The sequence below is a fragment of the Peromyscus leucopus genome, chromosome 2, assembly GCF_004664715.2.
Source record: "Peromyscus leucopus breed LL Stock chromosome 2, UCI_PerLeu_2.1, whole genome shotgun sequence".
Classification (NCBI taxonomy): Eukaryota; Metazoa; Chordata; class Mammalia; order Rodentia; family Cricetidae; genus Peromyscus; species Peromyscus leucopus.
The window spans coordinates 106,049,873-106,068,738 of NC_051064.1; the positions used below are offsets into that span (position 1 = coordinate 106,049,873).

Sequence of the window (18,866 nt, forward strand, 5' to 3'; positions counted from 1 at the left end):
TGAAAACCAGAAAAAGGCACTTCAAAGGATGGCAGGAAATAGTAGCAAATGCATAAAGATACCTACTAATGAACTATTAAAAAATACTGGTAAAGCAGAGGGCTGGGGCTGGGGCTGGGGCTGCAGCTCAGTGGTAGAGTGCTTGCTTAGTATGCACAAGGCTCTGAGTTCAAACTACACTAAGTATCTATTCCAAAGATACAGTCACTCCTGAAATGATATATGTAATTGCTAGTTAGGGAATATCTTTAGAAACATTGTATAAAACCCAAGAGAACATCAGCTTTGCTACTCAATAAACATTTCCCTTTAAAAACAAATAGACCAGCCAGGCAGTAGTGGTGCACGCCTTTAATCCCAGCACTCGGGAGGCAGAGGCAGGCGGATCTCTGTGAGTTTGAGGCCAGCCTGGTCTACAGAGCGAGATCCAGAACAGGCACCAAAACTACACAGAGAAACCCTGTCTCGAAAAACCAAAACCAAACAAACAAATAAAATAAATAAATAAATAAAAGAAATAAACCAGGCCCTAGCTCAGTGGTTCTCCACCTTCCTAGTGCTGTGACCCTTTAATACAGTTCCTCAAGTTATAGTGACCCCTCCAGCCATAAAATTATTTTTGTTGCTACTTCCTAACTGTAATTTTCCTAACATTAGGAATTGTAATGTAAATATGTGTTTTCCAATGGTCTTTGGGGTGGTGACCCACAGATTTAGAACCAAACTTATCTGCCTCAAATAACTTTGGGAACTCTCCTGCCAGATGTCTGCATTTGAATTCTGGCTGCTTCATTTCCTGTTTGGGTGAGATTAGAGCAATTATTTATTGTCTTTGTGCCTCTAGTTTCCTATTAACATAGTGGAAGATCTAACTCATACAGGTATATTAGCATGAGGCTACAGAGATGGATCAGCATTTTTGAGCATGTAGTGCTCTTCCAGAGGACTTGACTTCAGTTCTCAGGCCCTACACTGTGCTCACAAACACCTCCAACTCCAGCTCCAGGGGTCAGTTTGCTTTTGGCTTCCTAGGACACAAACATATACACATATAATTTAAAAGAATAAAAATAATTTTTAAAAAAAACTTAAAACAGTTCCTGGTACATATGAAGTGCTGTCTATGCATTTAATAATATTAATAATAGTATTCCTGAGGAGTTCCACAAATGTTTTACATGCCTTTAATCCCTTCCTGATAGCAGAAAGCAGAAAGATATATAAGGACCAGGAACTAGAGTCGGTTAAGCTTTTAGGCTTTTGAGCAGCAGTTCAGCTGAGATCCATTCGGATGAGAACACAGAGGCTTCCAGTTTGAGAAAACAAGATCAGCTGAGGTATTGGTGAGGTGAGGTTAGCTGTGGCTGGTTCTGTTTCTCTGATCTTTCAGCGTTCACTCCAATATCTGGCTCTGGGTTTGAGTTTATTAATAAGATCTTTTAAGATTCATGTTACAGACACTTGCTCACCTATGTTCATAACAGCATTATTCCTAATAGTCAGAACCTGAAAACAACCTAGTTGCCCCTCAACTGAAAAATGGATAAGGAAAATGTGGTACATTTACACAATGGAGTATTACTCAGCTGTAAAAATAATAATAATAATAATAATAATAATAATAATAATAATAATAACTTCATGAAATCTGCAGGCAAATGGATGCAACTAGAACAAAATCATCCTGAGTGGCATAAACCAGACCCAGAAAGACAATTATGGTATGTACTCACTCATAAGTGGATATTAGGACTAAAGTAAAGTATAACTAACCTACAATTCACATCACCAGAGAGGAGAGGTAATGAGGAGGGCCCAAAGAGGGATGCTTGGATTTCTCTGGGAAGGGGAAATAGAAGAAATCTCCTGGATAAACTTGGGTGGGGGTAGGGGGATAGGAACTTGAGGGAGTGGGTTGGGGTGGGACAGAAAGGGAGAGTAATGAAAGAGACATCTTGTTGGGGGGGGCATTTCAGGGTTTGGGAGAAACCTGGTGCCAGGGAAACTCTCAAGAATCCACAAGGATGACCCCAGCTAAGACTCCTAACAATAGTGGAGAGGGTGCCTGAACTAGCCTTCTCCTATAATCAGATTGGTGAATACCCTAACTGTCATCAGAGAGCCTTTATCCAGTATCTGATGGAAGCAGATGCAGAGATCCACAGCCCAGCTCCGGGAGTCCTCCTGAAGAAAGGGAAGAGGGGGGGTCAAGGTCATGATGGGGAAACCCACAGAGACAGCTGACCTGAGCTCTGGGGAGCACATGGACTCTGGACCAACAGTTGGGGAGCCTGCATGGGAATGACCTAGGCCCTTTGCATGTGTGTGACAATTGTGTAGTACTGGGGAATATTATTTTAAGATGTGTTACTTTTGTTTATTTTGCATTTGTTTAACTCTATGAAGCTGTGATTCTTTGCCTATCTAAAACACCTGATGGTCTCATAAAGAATTGAATGGCCAATAGCAAGGCAGGAGAAAGAATAGACAGAGCTGGCAGGTAGAGAGAATATATAGGAGAAATCTAGGAGGCAAAAATAAATAAATAAAAAAGAAAGAAAGAAAGAAAGAAAGAAAGAAAGAAAGAAAGAAAGAAAGAAAGAAAGAAAGAAGAGTAGCCAGAGAAGGAGGAGGACTCCAGGGGCCAGTCACCCAGCTACACAGCAAGCCAAGGAGTAAGAGTAAGATTTACAGAAGTAAGAGAACAGGAAAATCTCAGAGGCAGAATATAGATGGGGAAAATTTAAGTTAAGGAAAAATGGCAAGAAACAAGCCAAGCCAAGGCTGGATGTTTATAAGTAAGAATAAGCCTCCATGTGTGATTTATTTGTGAGCTGAGTGAAGGGCCCCACAAAAGAGCAGAAAACAAATAGCAACAGTGTAGCTTGGTCTGTTCAAAAGGCTCCTAGCAGTAAGATTAGGACCTGCCCTGGCACTTAGCTGGTTTTTGGGAACCTGTTCCCCATGCTGGATTACCTCCCCCAGCCTTGATGCAGGGGAAGAGCTCACCCCTGCCTCGACTTGATGTGCCATGCTTTGTTCAAGCCCAGGGAAGGTCTGCCCCTTTCTGAATGGAGATGAGGAGTGGATGGGGAGGGAGGTATGTTATAGGATATTATTTTAAGATGTGTTACTTTTGTTTATTTTGCATTTAACTCTGTGAAGCTGTGTTATTGTGCCTGTCTAAAACGCCTGATGGTCTAATAAAGATCTGAATGGCCAATAGCAAGGCAGGAGAAAGGATAGGCGGGGCTCAAGGCAAAGAGAATATATAGAAGGAAAAATCTGGGAGGAAAGAGATCAAGGAAGTAGTCTGAGAAGGAAGAGGACTCCAGGGGCCAGCCACACAGCCAGACACAGTGTAAGAAGGAAAGAAAAGGTATACAGGAATAGAGAAAGATAAAAGCCCCAAGGCCAAAGATAGATGGGATAATTTAAAGTTAAGAGAAGTTGGCTAGAAACAAGCAAAGCTAAGGTCAGGCATTTATATTTAAAAATAAGCCTCTGTGTGTGATTTATTTGGGAGCTAGACTGTAGACCCCCAAAAGAGCAAAAATAAACAACCAACAACATTTTGGTGTACCAACATGGCACTTGCATTTCCATAGCGCCTGAAAAAGTTAAAAAAAAAAAAAAAAGAGGATATGGCTCCTTTAACAATTTCTGTCTGCTGGGAAGCCCTTGAACAGCTAGTATGTTAAGTAGGAATGAACAAAAAAACTAAGAAAAAATGCCTGTCACAGTGCAAGCATCAGCATTCTAGAGCTCTAGGGAGGCTGAATGCAGTTCCTGATCAGACAAGCCTCCCACTGGGCCGCCAGTTTCACACTTGGCCTTCATGACCCAAGAAGCCGAGTTGAGAGCCGCATGCAGAGGATCCAGGTGTTGGTTAGCAGTTTAAGAGTTTGCTCACAGGGTCAAAAAAGGCTGAAGATATGCAATCAACGAGGTCCAGATGGAAAAACCTCTAAATAGGTTACAGTGTGTTTAACAATGTGTGGAGGCTTAAGGAAAGAAAAAGGTATATTCACAGGGGAAAAAAATGAATAGTTTAAAAATAAAGTCTTTAAAGAGAGAAATAAAGTAATATACAAGAAAAGGGAATAAGCCACGTAGAGATGGGAAACACACAGGGAGTCTGTATCCTGTATGTTATTGTGTTGATTTTGAATTTTTTGAAAGGTAATAAGCAAACAACAGCTGCTAAGAAACACGAGATTGAAAGAGGAACTGATTAAATAAACCAGTCTTCATACCTAAGAATGCCTTAACTTTAAAAAAGTAAAAAAAAAAAATGTATTTTTCAAATGGAAAGCAAACATGCTTTGGAGTTTTGTACCCACAGGAGATGAGAGGCTATGGATTCCTTCAGGGTTAATATGGATCAAGTTTTATCAGGTGAGAACTCCTGAAATATGACAGGTTATATCTATTAGCAAAGGCTACTGCTGGTCTTCCTAGGACTTGGCCATTATCTCAGATTTTCTCTCTGGAACCCTAATGATACTATGTCCACAGAAAGGAGGAAGCTCTTTGGAGAACACGGCGTCTACATTCCAAAGAGGGATGTGGGAGGTTTTTGGTTATTTGGTGGGTTATGGATGTTTGTTATCATCTAAGGGAATATAGAATATTGATACAAATTTAAAGTTATTTTTGTTATACTGTATATATGTTTCTACTCTTGTTTAAGATATTTTTATATATTGATAAAAATTTAAGGTTATTTTTGTTACAACATATTGTATATATGTTTTTACTCTTGTTTAAGGTATTGTACCTAATGCAGTATATTTAAAAATGTAAGGTAAAATTCTAGTTTTTGAAAGCTCTTATTTGTAGATGTAACTAATTAATAATTAATTATTAAATAAGAAACACAGAAACAATATAAAAGAGAAAGCCGAGAGGTCAGAGCTCAGAGCTAAAATCTCACCCTTCCGCCTGCGGTGTCCCAGCTTCCCGGAAGAGACCTACTTCTGTCTGTACGACTTTTTTATAGTATTATTGTTCTGCTTCTCATTGGTTGTAAACCAAACACGTGACTGCTCGTCACTGTCTGAATGTACAGCCCTAGTTTAAAGGCATGTCTCAATGCTGGCTGTATCCTGAACACAGAGATCTATGGATTAAGGCGTGTGCCACACTGCACACTCTGTCTATGGCTATAATAGCTCTGACCCGGCAACTTTATTTATTAATATACAATCAAAATCACATTTCAGTACAATTAGAATACCAACACACTTATTATAAACTATTATAGGATAATCAGGAAACACAGGTTAGTGGTTAGTCATTTATAACAATCAAATTTGTAGATATGTTAGGTATGCTTGCCAGATCATATAGACATATATTTTATATAGATAGATGGTCTTCAAATCTTTCAAAGATCTACTGAATATGGCATTTAAAATGTTTTGTTAACTTAAAGCTTTTCATGACAATGAGACACATCTGCTCCTGGCAGCACAAATTTACTTCAGAGAAGATGATGAGCATTGAAGAAACTCCTTACAGAGTTTGCTTTCATTGTGGCAAAGTTAGCCACTAGGCAAAGAAACTGCTCTTGCCTTTGACTGCTGACAATGTGCTATGCAGACTGGACATGCCACACCCACAGGAAAATGACCACTGAACTTTGCCAAAACCAGGTAGGATAGTCCTTCAAATTTCCTGCTTCACTGAAAAGTTTGCCAGGTATTTTGGGCCTGTAGGCTGAAGATGGATGCCCCAACATTGCAGAGGAACTTTGGATGACTGTCCAGGCAGTTGTCTCTGTTCTTACTTAGGTAATATTAATTCCTTCTGGGGTCTTTGATGGAGTTAAAGACTAAATAATTAGAGTTATAGTTTTCCTTAGTTATGACAGAGAGTAAATTAGGTAGAAAACTTTAGATTCACTAAGATAGGGTAGATAATGGAGTATTTTAATTTGTCAGACATAAATGAACTGGAATTCATTACATTGTGAATATAATCTTTACTTGATAATTGTTCTTACTGTGTACAGTCTTATTATGTTAAAGTTAAAACCTTTAAAACAGGGGGGAATGTTGTAGAATATTATTTTAAGGTATGTTACTTTTGTTTATTTTGCATTTGTTTAACTCTGCGAAAGTGTGTTACTATGCCTGTCTAAAACACCTGATGGTCTAATAAAGAACTGAACGGCCAATAGTGAGGCAGGAGAAAGGATAGGTGGGGCTGGCAGACAGAGAACACATAGAAGGAGAAATCTGGGAGTTAAATGATCAAGGAAGTAGCCAGAGAAGGAGGACTCTAGGGGCCAGCCACCCAGCTACACAGCAAGCCATGGAGTAAGAGTAAGATTTACAGATGAAAGACAATGGGAAAAGCCCAGAGGCAAAAGGTAGATGGGATCATTTAAGTTAAGGAAAAGTGGCAAGAAACAAGCCAAGCTAAGGACGGACATTTATAAGTAAGAATTTGGGAGCTGGTTGGCAGACCCCCCCCAAAAAGAGTAAAATACCAACAACAGGGGCAGATGGGAGTTCAGGGAGGGAGCCAGAGGAGAGGAGGGAGTGAAAACTGTGGTCCATGGGTAAAATAAAAGAAAAAAATGTTAATTAAATAAAATAAAAATTAAAAAAATCCTTTGCCCATGTCTGAATAAAAACAAAGAAACAAACAAAAACCCTTCATTTTAGAATTTGCCAGTGAGGGCCAGTAAGATGGCTCAGTGAGTAGAAGCATTTGCTGCACATGCATGATGACCTGAGTTCAGGGTCCCAAACCCACAAAAGACAGATATGATGGCTCACCTTTGTAATTCCAGAGGTGGAGACAGGAGAATCATCTGGAAATTCACTGGTCAACTAGCCTGTACACATATCACACACACACACACACACACACACACACACACACACACACACACACACACACCATACACATACACACAAAATAATAAATGAAAATTTACAAAAGAATTGTCCTTTAAACACTAGGATGCAATTGTTTGAGCATTTGGTGACTTACTGGATTGGCTTTATTCCAGGCAAGGCTGCTCACATTAAGGCCTTTAGTTAAGTCACAGGTAAAAGACCAGAGCCGTTCCAAATTGGCCGGGATTGTTGACTGCTCTGTGGTTATCTCTAGTTCTAGTTCCATTTCCATTTCTTCTGCGTCCTCCCTCTTAATCTCGTCCTCTGTTTCTTCATGTACTTCTTCTTCCAAAACTTCTTCAGGCTCTTCCGGTTCACGTTCTAAAGTTAAATCAAACAGAGATATCATTGCTCTCTACCCCAAAGAATCTGAATAACATCTCTATCTGTTACTGACACTTACAATACCACTAGATCTACTGGAACACACAGTCAAACTGACAGGGTACCTGAATGGTAACCCAGACCTACTGAAGACTTCTGACAGCAGACTTTCTTGTCACTCAGAGAATGGGCCAGAGTAGCACATCCAAATGCTGCTACTTGAAAATGTAAAACAAGCTTCATGCATGTTTTTGTTGGGAAGGAGCCAACAACTTTACCTTAGAAAAGTAGACAACTTGAGGCTGGGGAGATGGCTTAGTAGGTAAGAGTGCTTGTTCTGCAAACATAAGCACCTAAGTTTAAGTCTCCAGAACACAAGAAAAGCTGACTATGGCTACACATGCTCATAACCCTAGTATTGTAAGGCAGAGACATGAAGATCCCAAAAGCTCACTGGCTGGCCAGCCTTGCCAAATACAAAGGAACTTCTGGTTCAGTCTCAAGGCAATAAGGCAGAAAACAGCAGAGGGAAATACCAGATGTTAGGTTATTCTGGCCTCTTTACATGTACATGGGCATAGGTAACCATACACTCACATGCATGTACTGCCTACACATAACACACACACACACACACACACACACACACACACACACACACGAAGAGAGATGAGAGAGAGAGAGAGAGAGAGAGAGAGAGAGAGAGAGAGAGAGAGAGAGAGAGAGAATGAGAATATCTTTAACTGAGGCAGGAGTCTTCTAGGTTTTTTTTTCCCTCCACATTTAATTCTTATCTTCCGATATCAAAGTATCTTACAAATTATTTGCATTTTACTTACAGGGTCCAATCAACATCCATGAAACCAACACAATCTCTTGTTGGAGGGCCCTAAATTGTAATTGTAGGGCTGTAGAACCACTGAAAATAAATGTGGATGGTTTGCTGTCACTATCATCCAAAATTTACATGAGAATTTATTCCCATGTAGTATAGTCTATGGGTTTTGAGAAATGTGATTGACATGTATTATCCATTACAGTACTGTTCACAACAGTCTCATTGTCTGAAAAATTAGGTTCAGGTTTTTTATCCCTCGATGTACCCTCACCTCTGGCAACCACTGCTCTTCCCATTCTCAACATAGTTTTGCCTTTCTGAGGATGTTTTATGGTTGGAATCACAGCTTGTGCCATTTTCAGGCTGAGTTTGTTCACAAAGTTAACATGCATGTAGTCTTCCCTCCATGTCTACCCAGAACCCGATGACTCAGCATGAAACAATGTCTGTACCTCAGTCTATCCATTTACTGAATAATGAAAATTTTGCTTGCTTTCAAACTTGAGGAATTATGAAAAAGGTTCCCATAAATACTGTATAGAGGGCCTTTTGATGAATGTGTGTTGGGGAATTTTAATTTAAGATGTGTTGCATTCCTTTATGCTGTGGAATATTTGTTTAATGATGCAAAGATTGTTGCATTCTTTTATGTTGCATTTGTTTAACTCTGTGAAGCCATGTTACTTTGGCTGTCTAAAACACCTGATTGGTCTAATAAAAAGCTGAACAGCCAATAGCAAGTCAGGAGAAAGGATAGGCGGAGCTGGCAGACAGAGAAAATAAATAGGAGGAGAAATCTGGGAAGAGAGGTGAAGAAGCGAGAATAGAAGGGGTCAGCCACTCCGCCACACAGACAGATACAGGAGTAAGAAGTAAATAAAAGATATACAGAAATATAAAAAGGTAAAAGCTCAGAGGCAAAAAGTAGATGGGACAATTTAAGAAAAGCTGAATAGAAACAAGCCAAGCTAAGGCCAACCATACATGAGAAAGAATAAGCCTCATGTAATTTATTTGGAAGCTGGGTGGCAGGCCCCCAAAGAGCCAAAGAGCAATAGCAACTAACAACAAGTGTAGGTATACATTTTCTGCTCATCTGAGTACTTACCAAGATGCACTTGATACTGTACAGTAAGACTGATCTTAGTTTTATAAGTGTCAAGTTGTCTTCAAGACCAGACATACCAGTGTGCATTCCCACCAGTCACCAATGAGCTCTTGTCCCTCATCTTCACCAGCATTTGGTATTGCCATGTGTTTGGGATCTGGCCATTCTAACAGGCATGTTGTTTTACTAACCTCACAGTTGTTTTAATTTGTAACTCCCCAATGATACGGTTTCCCATCTGGATATCGTCCTTGGTGAGATTTCTCTTCGTACCTTTTACTGATTTTGAGACAAAACTTTGCTATGTAGATCAGGCAGACTTTAAACTCTTTTTTTGTTTGTTTGTTTTTTTTTATTTCTGTTTAAATTTGTTTTTATTTATTCTATTTTAATGTTTATGGGTGTTTTGCCTGCATGTATGTGTGGGCACCCCAGGTGTGCTCGGTGCTGTTGGAAGCCAGAAGAAGACATAAGGTTTGGTGGGATTGGAGTTACAGACCATTGGGAGCTATAATGTGGGTGCTGGGAATTGAATCAAAGCTGAGTACTTTGAAAAAGCAGCCAGTGCTACTACCTGCACAGCTATCTCTCCAGACCCAGACTTTGAATTCTTCATGCTCCTGACTCAGTCTGTCACCACATCAAGCTGTGTCCCACATCAAGCTTCTCCTCATGTTAAGTCATAAGTACGGGGTGTTGGTGGTTGGTTGCTGTTGTTTTAGACTGGCTCTCATGTAGCCCAGCCTAGTCTTGAACTCCTGATCCTCTTGACTACATCTGGTGAGTGCTGGGATGATAGGCATGTGCACAATGCACAGCATGTGTTCATGATGGTAAGTCTTTGGACATATTTGTACATATTTACCTAGCAGTTGTCTATCAGCTCTGTCTTCTGTGAACATTTCCTCCGGTGACTGGTCTTTTTATTCTCTCTGTGGTATCTCTTGCGTTTGGGGAGTTTTACTTTAAACAATATTTAACACTCAAGGTTATCATTTTGCCTATGTTATTTTCTAGGAATTTTGTGTTTTATATTGGAGTCTATAATCTATATCAGCTCTTTTCTTATGGATTCTAAAGACTGTGGCTAGATTTGCTTTTTGTTAACTTCATGTGCTGTAAAGACTGCCTTTATTTGTTGTATTGTCTTTTGCCAAACATCAGTTGACTATTTAGATAGCTCTGTTTCTGAGATCTCTCAATTGTTAATTCACCTGTTTGCCTTCTCACCAACACTGCACTATCTTACCTTCTATAGCTTAATATTAAGTTGTAAAGTCTTGATCCTTCAACTTTGTTCTGCTCCTTCAGTGGTATCCTGAATGTTCTGGGTTTCCTGGTTATTAAAGACCTTGACCTCTTTCCTTACCAGTTACTTTCCCATGTGTTTCCTTTATTCTTTTGACACCATTGATATTCAGTGGTTACAATTACATACTATCTTCCTTTTACTCAATTCCAACATTATAGTCCTCCTTGAAACTGTTCTTTTGTACCTACCACGTACGTAACACATACCATCGGGGCAGCAAGATGATGCAGAGGGTGAAGGCAACTGCCACAAAGCCAGAAAACCTAGGTTTGATTCCCAAGACCAACAAGAGAGCTGACCCCACAAAGCTGTTCTCTGACCTTCATGTGTGCCTTGGGACCATGTCACATGTCCCATCATACACAAACACACACACACACACACACACACACACACGCACACGCACACGCACACGCACACACACACACACACATGCACACGTGCAAATACCTTAAATAAGAGAACTAAATTTTAGTATATGCAAAAGACCTAGTTGAACACCAAATGAAAAATACACAAATACAAAAATTAACCACAAGCATTCAGCATTACTAATCACTAAGACAACATTAAAAAGATTGTCATCTCCTTCTCCCCAACTTGTGTGTGTGTGTGTGTGTGTGTGTGTGTGTGTGTGTACCAATGGGTTTAATTAAAGTTACTTACATGGGGCCATATTGTTTACAGGAGTATGATCAGTGGCTTTATCAATGAAGAAAATGTCTCTACCTCCCTAGCAACTATGAATTGCCTATAGATCCTCATGAAGGAGTGAGACTTCATGATTCCTCCCTCCTTGGAACAGAAACTGCTATTTGGGAAGAGGAAAGTGATCAATGGGTGTGGGACATGAGAGGGTAATCGAGGTAAATAAGATAAAAATATATTATATACATGTATAAAATGTAATGAAACCTGTTATTCATAATATATGCTAATACAACATTTTTAAAAGTATTGCTAGCATCAGCAATTAACATTTGGAGAAACTGGAACTCTTATATACTGGTTATGGAAATGTAAGACAGTATAATTCTTTGAGAAAATATTTCATGGTTCCTAAAATGAAGCTAGACACACATCTACCCAATGACCCAGTGCTAGGTATTTTCATAAAAGAAACTGAACTACATTTGCCAAAAGACTCAGTTGGAAACTCAAAGGGAACACGATGCAGATCCACGAACTGTTGAGTAAACAAACTATGGTATTTTCATACGCTGGAGCACTTCACTGAGAAAGAAATTAACTATTTATACATACACCAATCTAGCTGAATCTTAACATCAGGAATGGTGAGTGAAAGAACCAAACTCAAGTTTATTTTAACTTTTTATTATTACATCAATGAGTGTGTGTGTGCACGTGCACTTTCATGTGTATGTATGTGTGTGCATGCACATGTGTATGGTAGAGAGATGGCGTACAAGAATCAGTTTTCTCTACCCTGTGTGTTCTGGGGAATCAAACTCAGGTTAGGTGGCAAGTGCCTTTACCTGCTGAGTCATCTCACTGGCTCAAAAAACAGTATTTATCATGTGAATGCACTTACATGATATACCACAACTGGGAAAGTTAACTTGTGGTTACAGATAAAGTCAACTGCTGCCTGGGGGGTAGGGGTGGGTGGGTAATGTTTACATGCAACCAGCACAAGACCATCTTGATAGTTTATGGGGATAGTCTCCATGTTGACCAGGGTATTAGTTATGTTAACTTTCTTACTTTTCCACGTATGTTAAAAACACAGTTTAAATATAAACATGCCACTTTCTATAAATCTTACCCATTAAAGTATTTGTTCCATTACTTTAATTAGTAAACAAGTAATATACTAACTGTTCAGCTTTGCAAATATCAATATTTACAGAACTTTAAATTGCAAGTATACAACTCTTTAGATATAGAATGGAACAGTATCTATGAAACACATTTTAAAATAGCAACCTTACATGAAAGAGGATCATAGTTCTAAAATAGTATCCTGGCTTTCTCCAGGCAAAAAGCCTATAACCATTTGCCACACATGTTACTTTGTAATCTAATTGTTGATGTAACCACATAGGAGATTAACTTTGTTTAGAGGATCAGGATGAGTTCATGAAAAGTGGGGCTACAACAGGAAAAGACAGTGAAGGGAAAGCAATGGGCGGCCAGACAGACGTCAACGTTCTCTGAGTTCCCAATCACCTCCAAACACCACAATGACAGCCTCTGGCCGGACTACAGATATCTGCAATGATACACTCTGAGACATGAAGCTGACCCTAAGCTATGGGAAGGGTCTGAACATCTAGAGCACTGAATGGCCATGAGGGGTTTGGGATAAACCTACAAGATAGGGTCAGCTAGCGGCAAGAATTAACTTGGAATCAAATGACTCACTACATAACCTTCATAAATTTCACTTCAGTCCAGTGCTTAAAGGCTGAATTAATCTCCTTTAAAAATAAAAAAAAAAAGAAAAAAAAGAAAAAAAAAAAATCACTCGGGGGCCTAGAAGTGTACAAGGACCTGGGTTCCAGCCCCAGAAAGTCTTAACACTGAAATAAGTTTGTAAATAGCTAAAGTACAATATTCTGTGAACATATCCGAGGGGATGTGCAGAGGTGAGAATGGGGTGAATGTCCCTGTCACTAATATTAGGGAGCAGTGCTGAAACTGTTGGAACGTGAGAGCTAATGGTGGTTTGCACAGGGAGACCAAACACACACACACACACACACACACACACACACACACACACACACACCACTATAAAAACAAGTGCCTCATTTGATGCGGGAACAGGAGAAAATCAGGACAAAAATGCTTTTGAAGTTTTAAATTTGAGGGACAGCCCTTCTGTGGATTCCCTAGTCTGGACTCCAATGCTACTCATATGCTTGATAGGTAGTTAACAAGTGGTTAAAATTACACATTAATGAGTGATAACTAGTGTGGAAATTACATTTACAAATATGTAATAGCACAATTAATTTTTTTAATTATTCGTGTTTTCTAAGCATGATTACTTTTTTAAGGTACCTTTTAAAACAGGGAGTTGACGGTAGGATGCAAGCTTCGGCTGAAATACATTTTCCATCAAAACCCTTTCCATGAAAAATAAGTCTTGCTGAAGCTTCTCAGATTTTAGTATTGCCTCTGAGTGGTCTTCTTCATCTTCGTGAACTTTGGCCAGAATCACAGTTTCTATATCCATTAGGGAGCTAGTTTCACTATCTGTAAACACAAATACAACTCACTTACAAAAGACCCAAGTAGTAGTCGGTGGTTCATGCATTTTAAAGATATTTTTAAAGTTATATTTTATAATTTCTGTCTTCTTTCCATTTCCAACACCTTCAGTAGTAATTTATTGAATCTTTCACGCACAAAGAAAGTGCAATGCAAACATATAACTCACTGTGGACAATGCATACATGTTGGTCCGTTTTCTGGTAATTTATCAGAAAACTACAGCTTAAAGAACTGGAGAGATGGCTCAGTTGATAAAACTCTTGTTGTGCAAACATGCAGACCTGAGTTCAACCCCCAGGTCCTATGTGAAAAGCGGGGTGCAATAGTTGGAATCCCAGCATTGGAGAGACAGAGACAAGTGAATTCCTGGGACTCACTGGCCAGACAGTCTAGTCTAGTAGTTAAGCCCTAGGGCCTAGTGAGAGACTCTGTCACAAGAAACAAGGTGGACAGTGTCTGAGGAGGAATGACAGCAGAGGTTACCCTCTAACTTCTACACACGTGCATGCTCATGTATATGTGTACTCATGAACATGCACATTCATATCAGTGAACATTTATGAGCATGCACCAAAAAATCACTACATATTAGGTTATTTATAAAGACAAGGAGTGTGTTTCTTACATTCCCAAAGGCTTGAAAGATCAAAGCCAAGAAGCTTCAGTTAATGAGGGCCTTCTGGCTGTCCACTTCATGATGGAAAGCATCACATGGCCAGAAATGTAGAGCATGAGAGCTTAGAAGCATTTTCTTATAAAAGCAGCAATCTGAAGTGGGGGCCCCATCTCCACGATGCCATCTAACTCCAATATCTTCCCCAAAGCTCATGTGCAGATAACACGAACATACAAATTTCTGGATTAAACTTTCAGCAGATGAACTTTGGGGGCCACATTCAAATTGCAGTTGTAATTCTCTGTACTTTACTGTTCACATTGAAATAAAATGATTATCAATCTTCAAACAAAGGCCTGACTTCATGATTTCATGTATGTGTGTGTGAGAGAGACTACTGTACTAATTATTAGTTTTGTGGCTGCTATAAAAAAAAAACCAAACACGTGGCTTAAATAAAGCAATGTGATTATCTTAAAAGTTCTTTTTGTTAGAGGATGTTGTGTCATTGAACTAAAAACAAATTGATGAGACCATGTTGTGTTTTAGAGGCTCTGAAGAATTTGTCTTCCTGACTTCTCTACCTTTTTAAGAGTTACCATAAAGATCTGCTCTGCTCATGAAGCCGGGCATTGGTGGCACATGCTTTAATCTCAGCACTCTGGAGGCAGAGGCAGGCAGATCTTTGTGAATTCAAGGCCAGCCTAGTCTACAGAGCGAGATCTAGGAAAGGTGCAAAGCTACACAGAGAAACCCTGTCTCGAAAAAACAAAACAAAGCAAAACAAAAAGACTTCTTTGGGGTTAGGAATTTAGCTAAGTGTTAGAGTGCTTGCCTAACAGGCACAAGGCCCTGGGTTCGTCCTTCAGCTCTGGAAAAAAAAAAAAAAAAAAGAAAAAGAAAAGAAAGAAAGAAAGAAGATCTACTCAATCTTCAAGGTCAGCAACATTGTGTCTCTCAGACCTTCTTCTGTCATTGTACCTGCTCTCAGCTGACAGCTGTCTAAGGTTCTGGCCCTTTCAGTACTATGTGTTTAGATTGGGCAGCCAGATTATGATGGATAACCTTTCCAATTTGAAGATAAATCTGTAATCATGTCTGAAAAAAATTCTTTCCTCCATCGCAATGTTCACAGGTTTGTGGGAATGTGTATCGACTTGGGGGACTGTAGGGGCTAATCTTGGTTGTGAAATTGACTGAATCTGGAGTCACCTGAAATATAAACTGCTAGGCATTCCTGTGAGTTTCTCAGTCAGATTATCTGAGGCAGAAAGACCAACCCTAGATGTGAGCAGCACCTTCTAGTGGCAGCCCAGATCAAAGGACGTAAAATAGGAAACTGCTGTCTTGGCCTGCTTGCCCTCATTCTTGCTAGCATGCTCATCTACTCTGTTGCCGTGACAGTCCTGTATGACATTAGAACCAACTTCTTTGTGACTCCAGTGAAAACTAAAGATCAGCAGGAATCCTCCAGATGTCCAGCACCAGATTAGGACTGTTGGGACATCCAGCCTCATAGACTGAATGGCTAATGCAGTTTCAGTCTTTCCAGTATGAGACAGCTATTAATGGACCACACGCTGTGAGCCAATCAAATAAATCCTATCACAATCTTTATATCCACGTTGTGATGATTTGAATGAGAACAGTCCCCATGAGTTTATATGTTTGAATACTTGGTCTCCAGTTGGTGGAATTGTTTGGGAAGGATTATGAATTGTGGCCTTGTTGGGGAGGTTTGTCAGTGGGGGTGGGCTTGGAGGCTTCAAAAGAATAGTGACATCATCAGGGTGTTCTCTCTGCCGCCTGCTTGTGGATCAAGATGTGAACTCTCGGCTGTTCCTTCTACACTCACTTTGCTCTGCCATCATGGACTCTAACCCTCTGAAACCGTAAGCCCAATTAAATGCTTTCTTTTGTATGTAGACGTTGGTCATGGTGTTTTATCATAGCAACAGAAAAGTAACTAATATGTCAGTCCTGTTCTTTTACAGACTCTAATATAGACGCCACTATGCTCCCTGCCACATTACCTAGCAAACTGCTAGTGTGAAAACTTCTGTGAAGATGGGATACACTTTTCTTTATTCCTTATGTTAAACGCAATTTAAAAAAAAAAAAAAACACACTTTAGACAGAAGACAAATACAAAGAGCCCTTGAAAGGAGAAGAGAAGTAAGATTATTCAGGGTCCATGAAACCCAAGGAAAGGCACAGTGGTGATTCACACATTCAAGACACACCACAAACAAAGACAGACTTGGCAGCACATGGAACACAAAGATGAATGCCCACAAGAAGCCTGTTCTCCCTCTTCAGAGGGTCAAGGAGCAGCTTAAACAACGCTGTTAGAGGGCAGCCCGTCAACTGCAGCAGCTGTCCTGCAGAACTTGGGAGGAAGTACGAAGGCCAAGTGACAGCCTGGCTGCCATCTTCATCATGAGAAGCTGCAGTAGAGGACCAGAACATTCACCTCTACCACTCATGAGAATGCCAGACATGAACAGCTGGGGAGCCTGGGATTTCTCAGACACCAGGCACTAACAGGGTTTCCTTTCTCCCCACTGAAGTTGACAGAGTCAAGGATCAGAATTTTCATGACTGTCTAGCAATAATAACAACAACAGTCTCTATTCTGTGATGTCAGTGACTCTGTATGTATTTGAGTAGGTAATGAGGCAGTCCTATCTATTTTAGCCACAGAAGTGTGAAAGAAGCTGGAGTGCTCAGCACAGTTCAGCAGCAACATCCCTCAGGTGCCACAGGAAGTCAGGTAAAAAACAAAACAAAACAAAAAAACCCTAGTCTTCTACAGAGTCTGGTGCATGCCTATCATCCCAGCACTCAGGAGGCTGAGGAAGACAAGTGAGTCTAGGACACCTGGGTTACACAGTGAGTCCCTATCTAAGAAACTCTGGATGTCTACCACCAACTGGCAGCCACGAGACAAAGGCTCCCACTCCCTGGCTAACTCACTGGCAAAGCCTAGTAAAATGGAAGCTTTACATCTAGACTTCAGTTGAAAGTCACTCCCTGTACCAAGAGCAAAGAACATCTCAAGTTGAATTGAAAAGATGATAATGAGTAGACACAAACACCAAGATGAAAGAGACAGTAGGATTATCTAACAAAGAATTTACATAGGTCATCATAATTTATAAACACCCTTGGAACAAATAACAAGTATTATCAAAGGAATAGAACACTTAAATGAAAAAAAGAAAAACAAAAAGGAGTTACAGAAGTGAAAAACATTCTCAGAATTTAAATTTCAATTAATGGGTTAAATAACAGACTAGAAAAGAAAAAGAAAGATGTACCAATGAACACAAAGCAAGAATAATGAACAAGCTATTTTTGTGGGGGTGGTGGGGGGTTGAGACAGGGTCTCTTTATATAATCCTGGCTGTCCTCAAACTTATTACATAGATCAGCCTGGGCTTGAACTCACAGAAATCTGACTGTCTCTGCCCCTGAGTGGTGGGATGAAAGGTGTGTACCACATCCAGCTCATTTAATAAAGTAAGAAACTAATCTTAAAAACAAGTGGAGAGATGGCTCCGTAGTTAAGAGTGCATACTGCTCTTACAGAAGACCAAATCCAACTCCCAGCACCCACATCTGGCAACTCATAACTGCCTAGGGTGACTCCAACTTGAGGAGCTCTGATGTCCTCTTCGGCCTCCTCCTGCACTGTGTTCATGTGCACCGCCCCCACTGCCATGCATACACATTGTTTAAAATAAAAACAACCTTTAAACCAAGGAGAATAAACATCAATTTAAAAAAACATGAAATAAAACTACTCTGGGCCTGGCGGTGGTGGCGCACGCCTTTAATCCCAGCACTTGGGAAGCAGAGGCAGGTGGATCTCTGTGAGTTCGAGCCAGCCTGGCTACAAGTGAGTTCAGGAGAGGCGCAAAGCTACACAGAGAAACCCTGTCTCGAAAAACCAAAACAAAAAAACAAAAAAAAACAAACAAACAAACAAAAAAAAACAAAAAAAAACTACTCTGAAAACACATAATGAATAGAGTCTTGGAGCCCTGTGAGATTATAATATTCAGGTGACTATCATCTCAGAAGGGGAGAAATTGTCACTGGAAAAAGTGCCTGAAAACAACAGCTCTGAAGATACAAAGAAATGAGCAAAGTACAAATACAGAGTGAAGGGACTGAATGAGCCTTGAAGAGGAAGCCTAAAGATATCCACCAAAGACTTACCATATTTACACGGCTGAAAACAGAAGACCAAAAAAACAATATCCAAGAAGATTAAAAAAAATATATTGAGAGCAGTGAAGGGGGAAAGTATGAGTATCAACACATTTTTCATTAGAAACAAGGGATTCCAGAAGAATTTGCGTATGTTCTCTGATGCTGGATGAAAAAGAACTATTCACCCAGAATTCTGTAGTAAAAACATGCAGTAAAAATTAGGAGAAGATCTAGGCTCAGTTAGCGAAGTGTCTGCCATGCAAGCATGAGGACTTGAACTCAATGTGAAAAAGTGGAGG

The 18,866-nt window shown here is 39.9% G+C and overlaps 1 protein-coding gene across 2 annotated transcripts in view; it reads right to left on the minus strand.

Moving 5' to 3' along the window:
- The window catches only part of Dnai4 (dynein axonemal intermediate chain 4), a 67,754-nt gene that overhangs the window by 16,822 nt on the left and 32,066 nt on the right, over positions 1-18,866 (minus strand). For both annotated transcript variants that reach the window (XM_037202748.1, XM_028887700.2), the window contains exons 8-9: positions 13,521-13,715; positions 7,006-7,232 (exon numbers count right to left, since the gene is read on the minus strand). In XM_037202748.1, the coding sequence (XP_037058643.1) occupies positions 7,006-7,232; positions 13,521-13,715 (422 nt within the window). The remainder of the gene's footprint in view (positions 1-7,005; positions 7,233-13,520; positions 13,716-18,866) is intronic.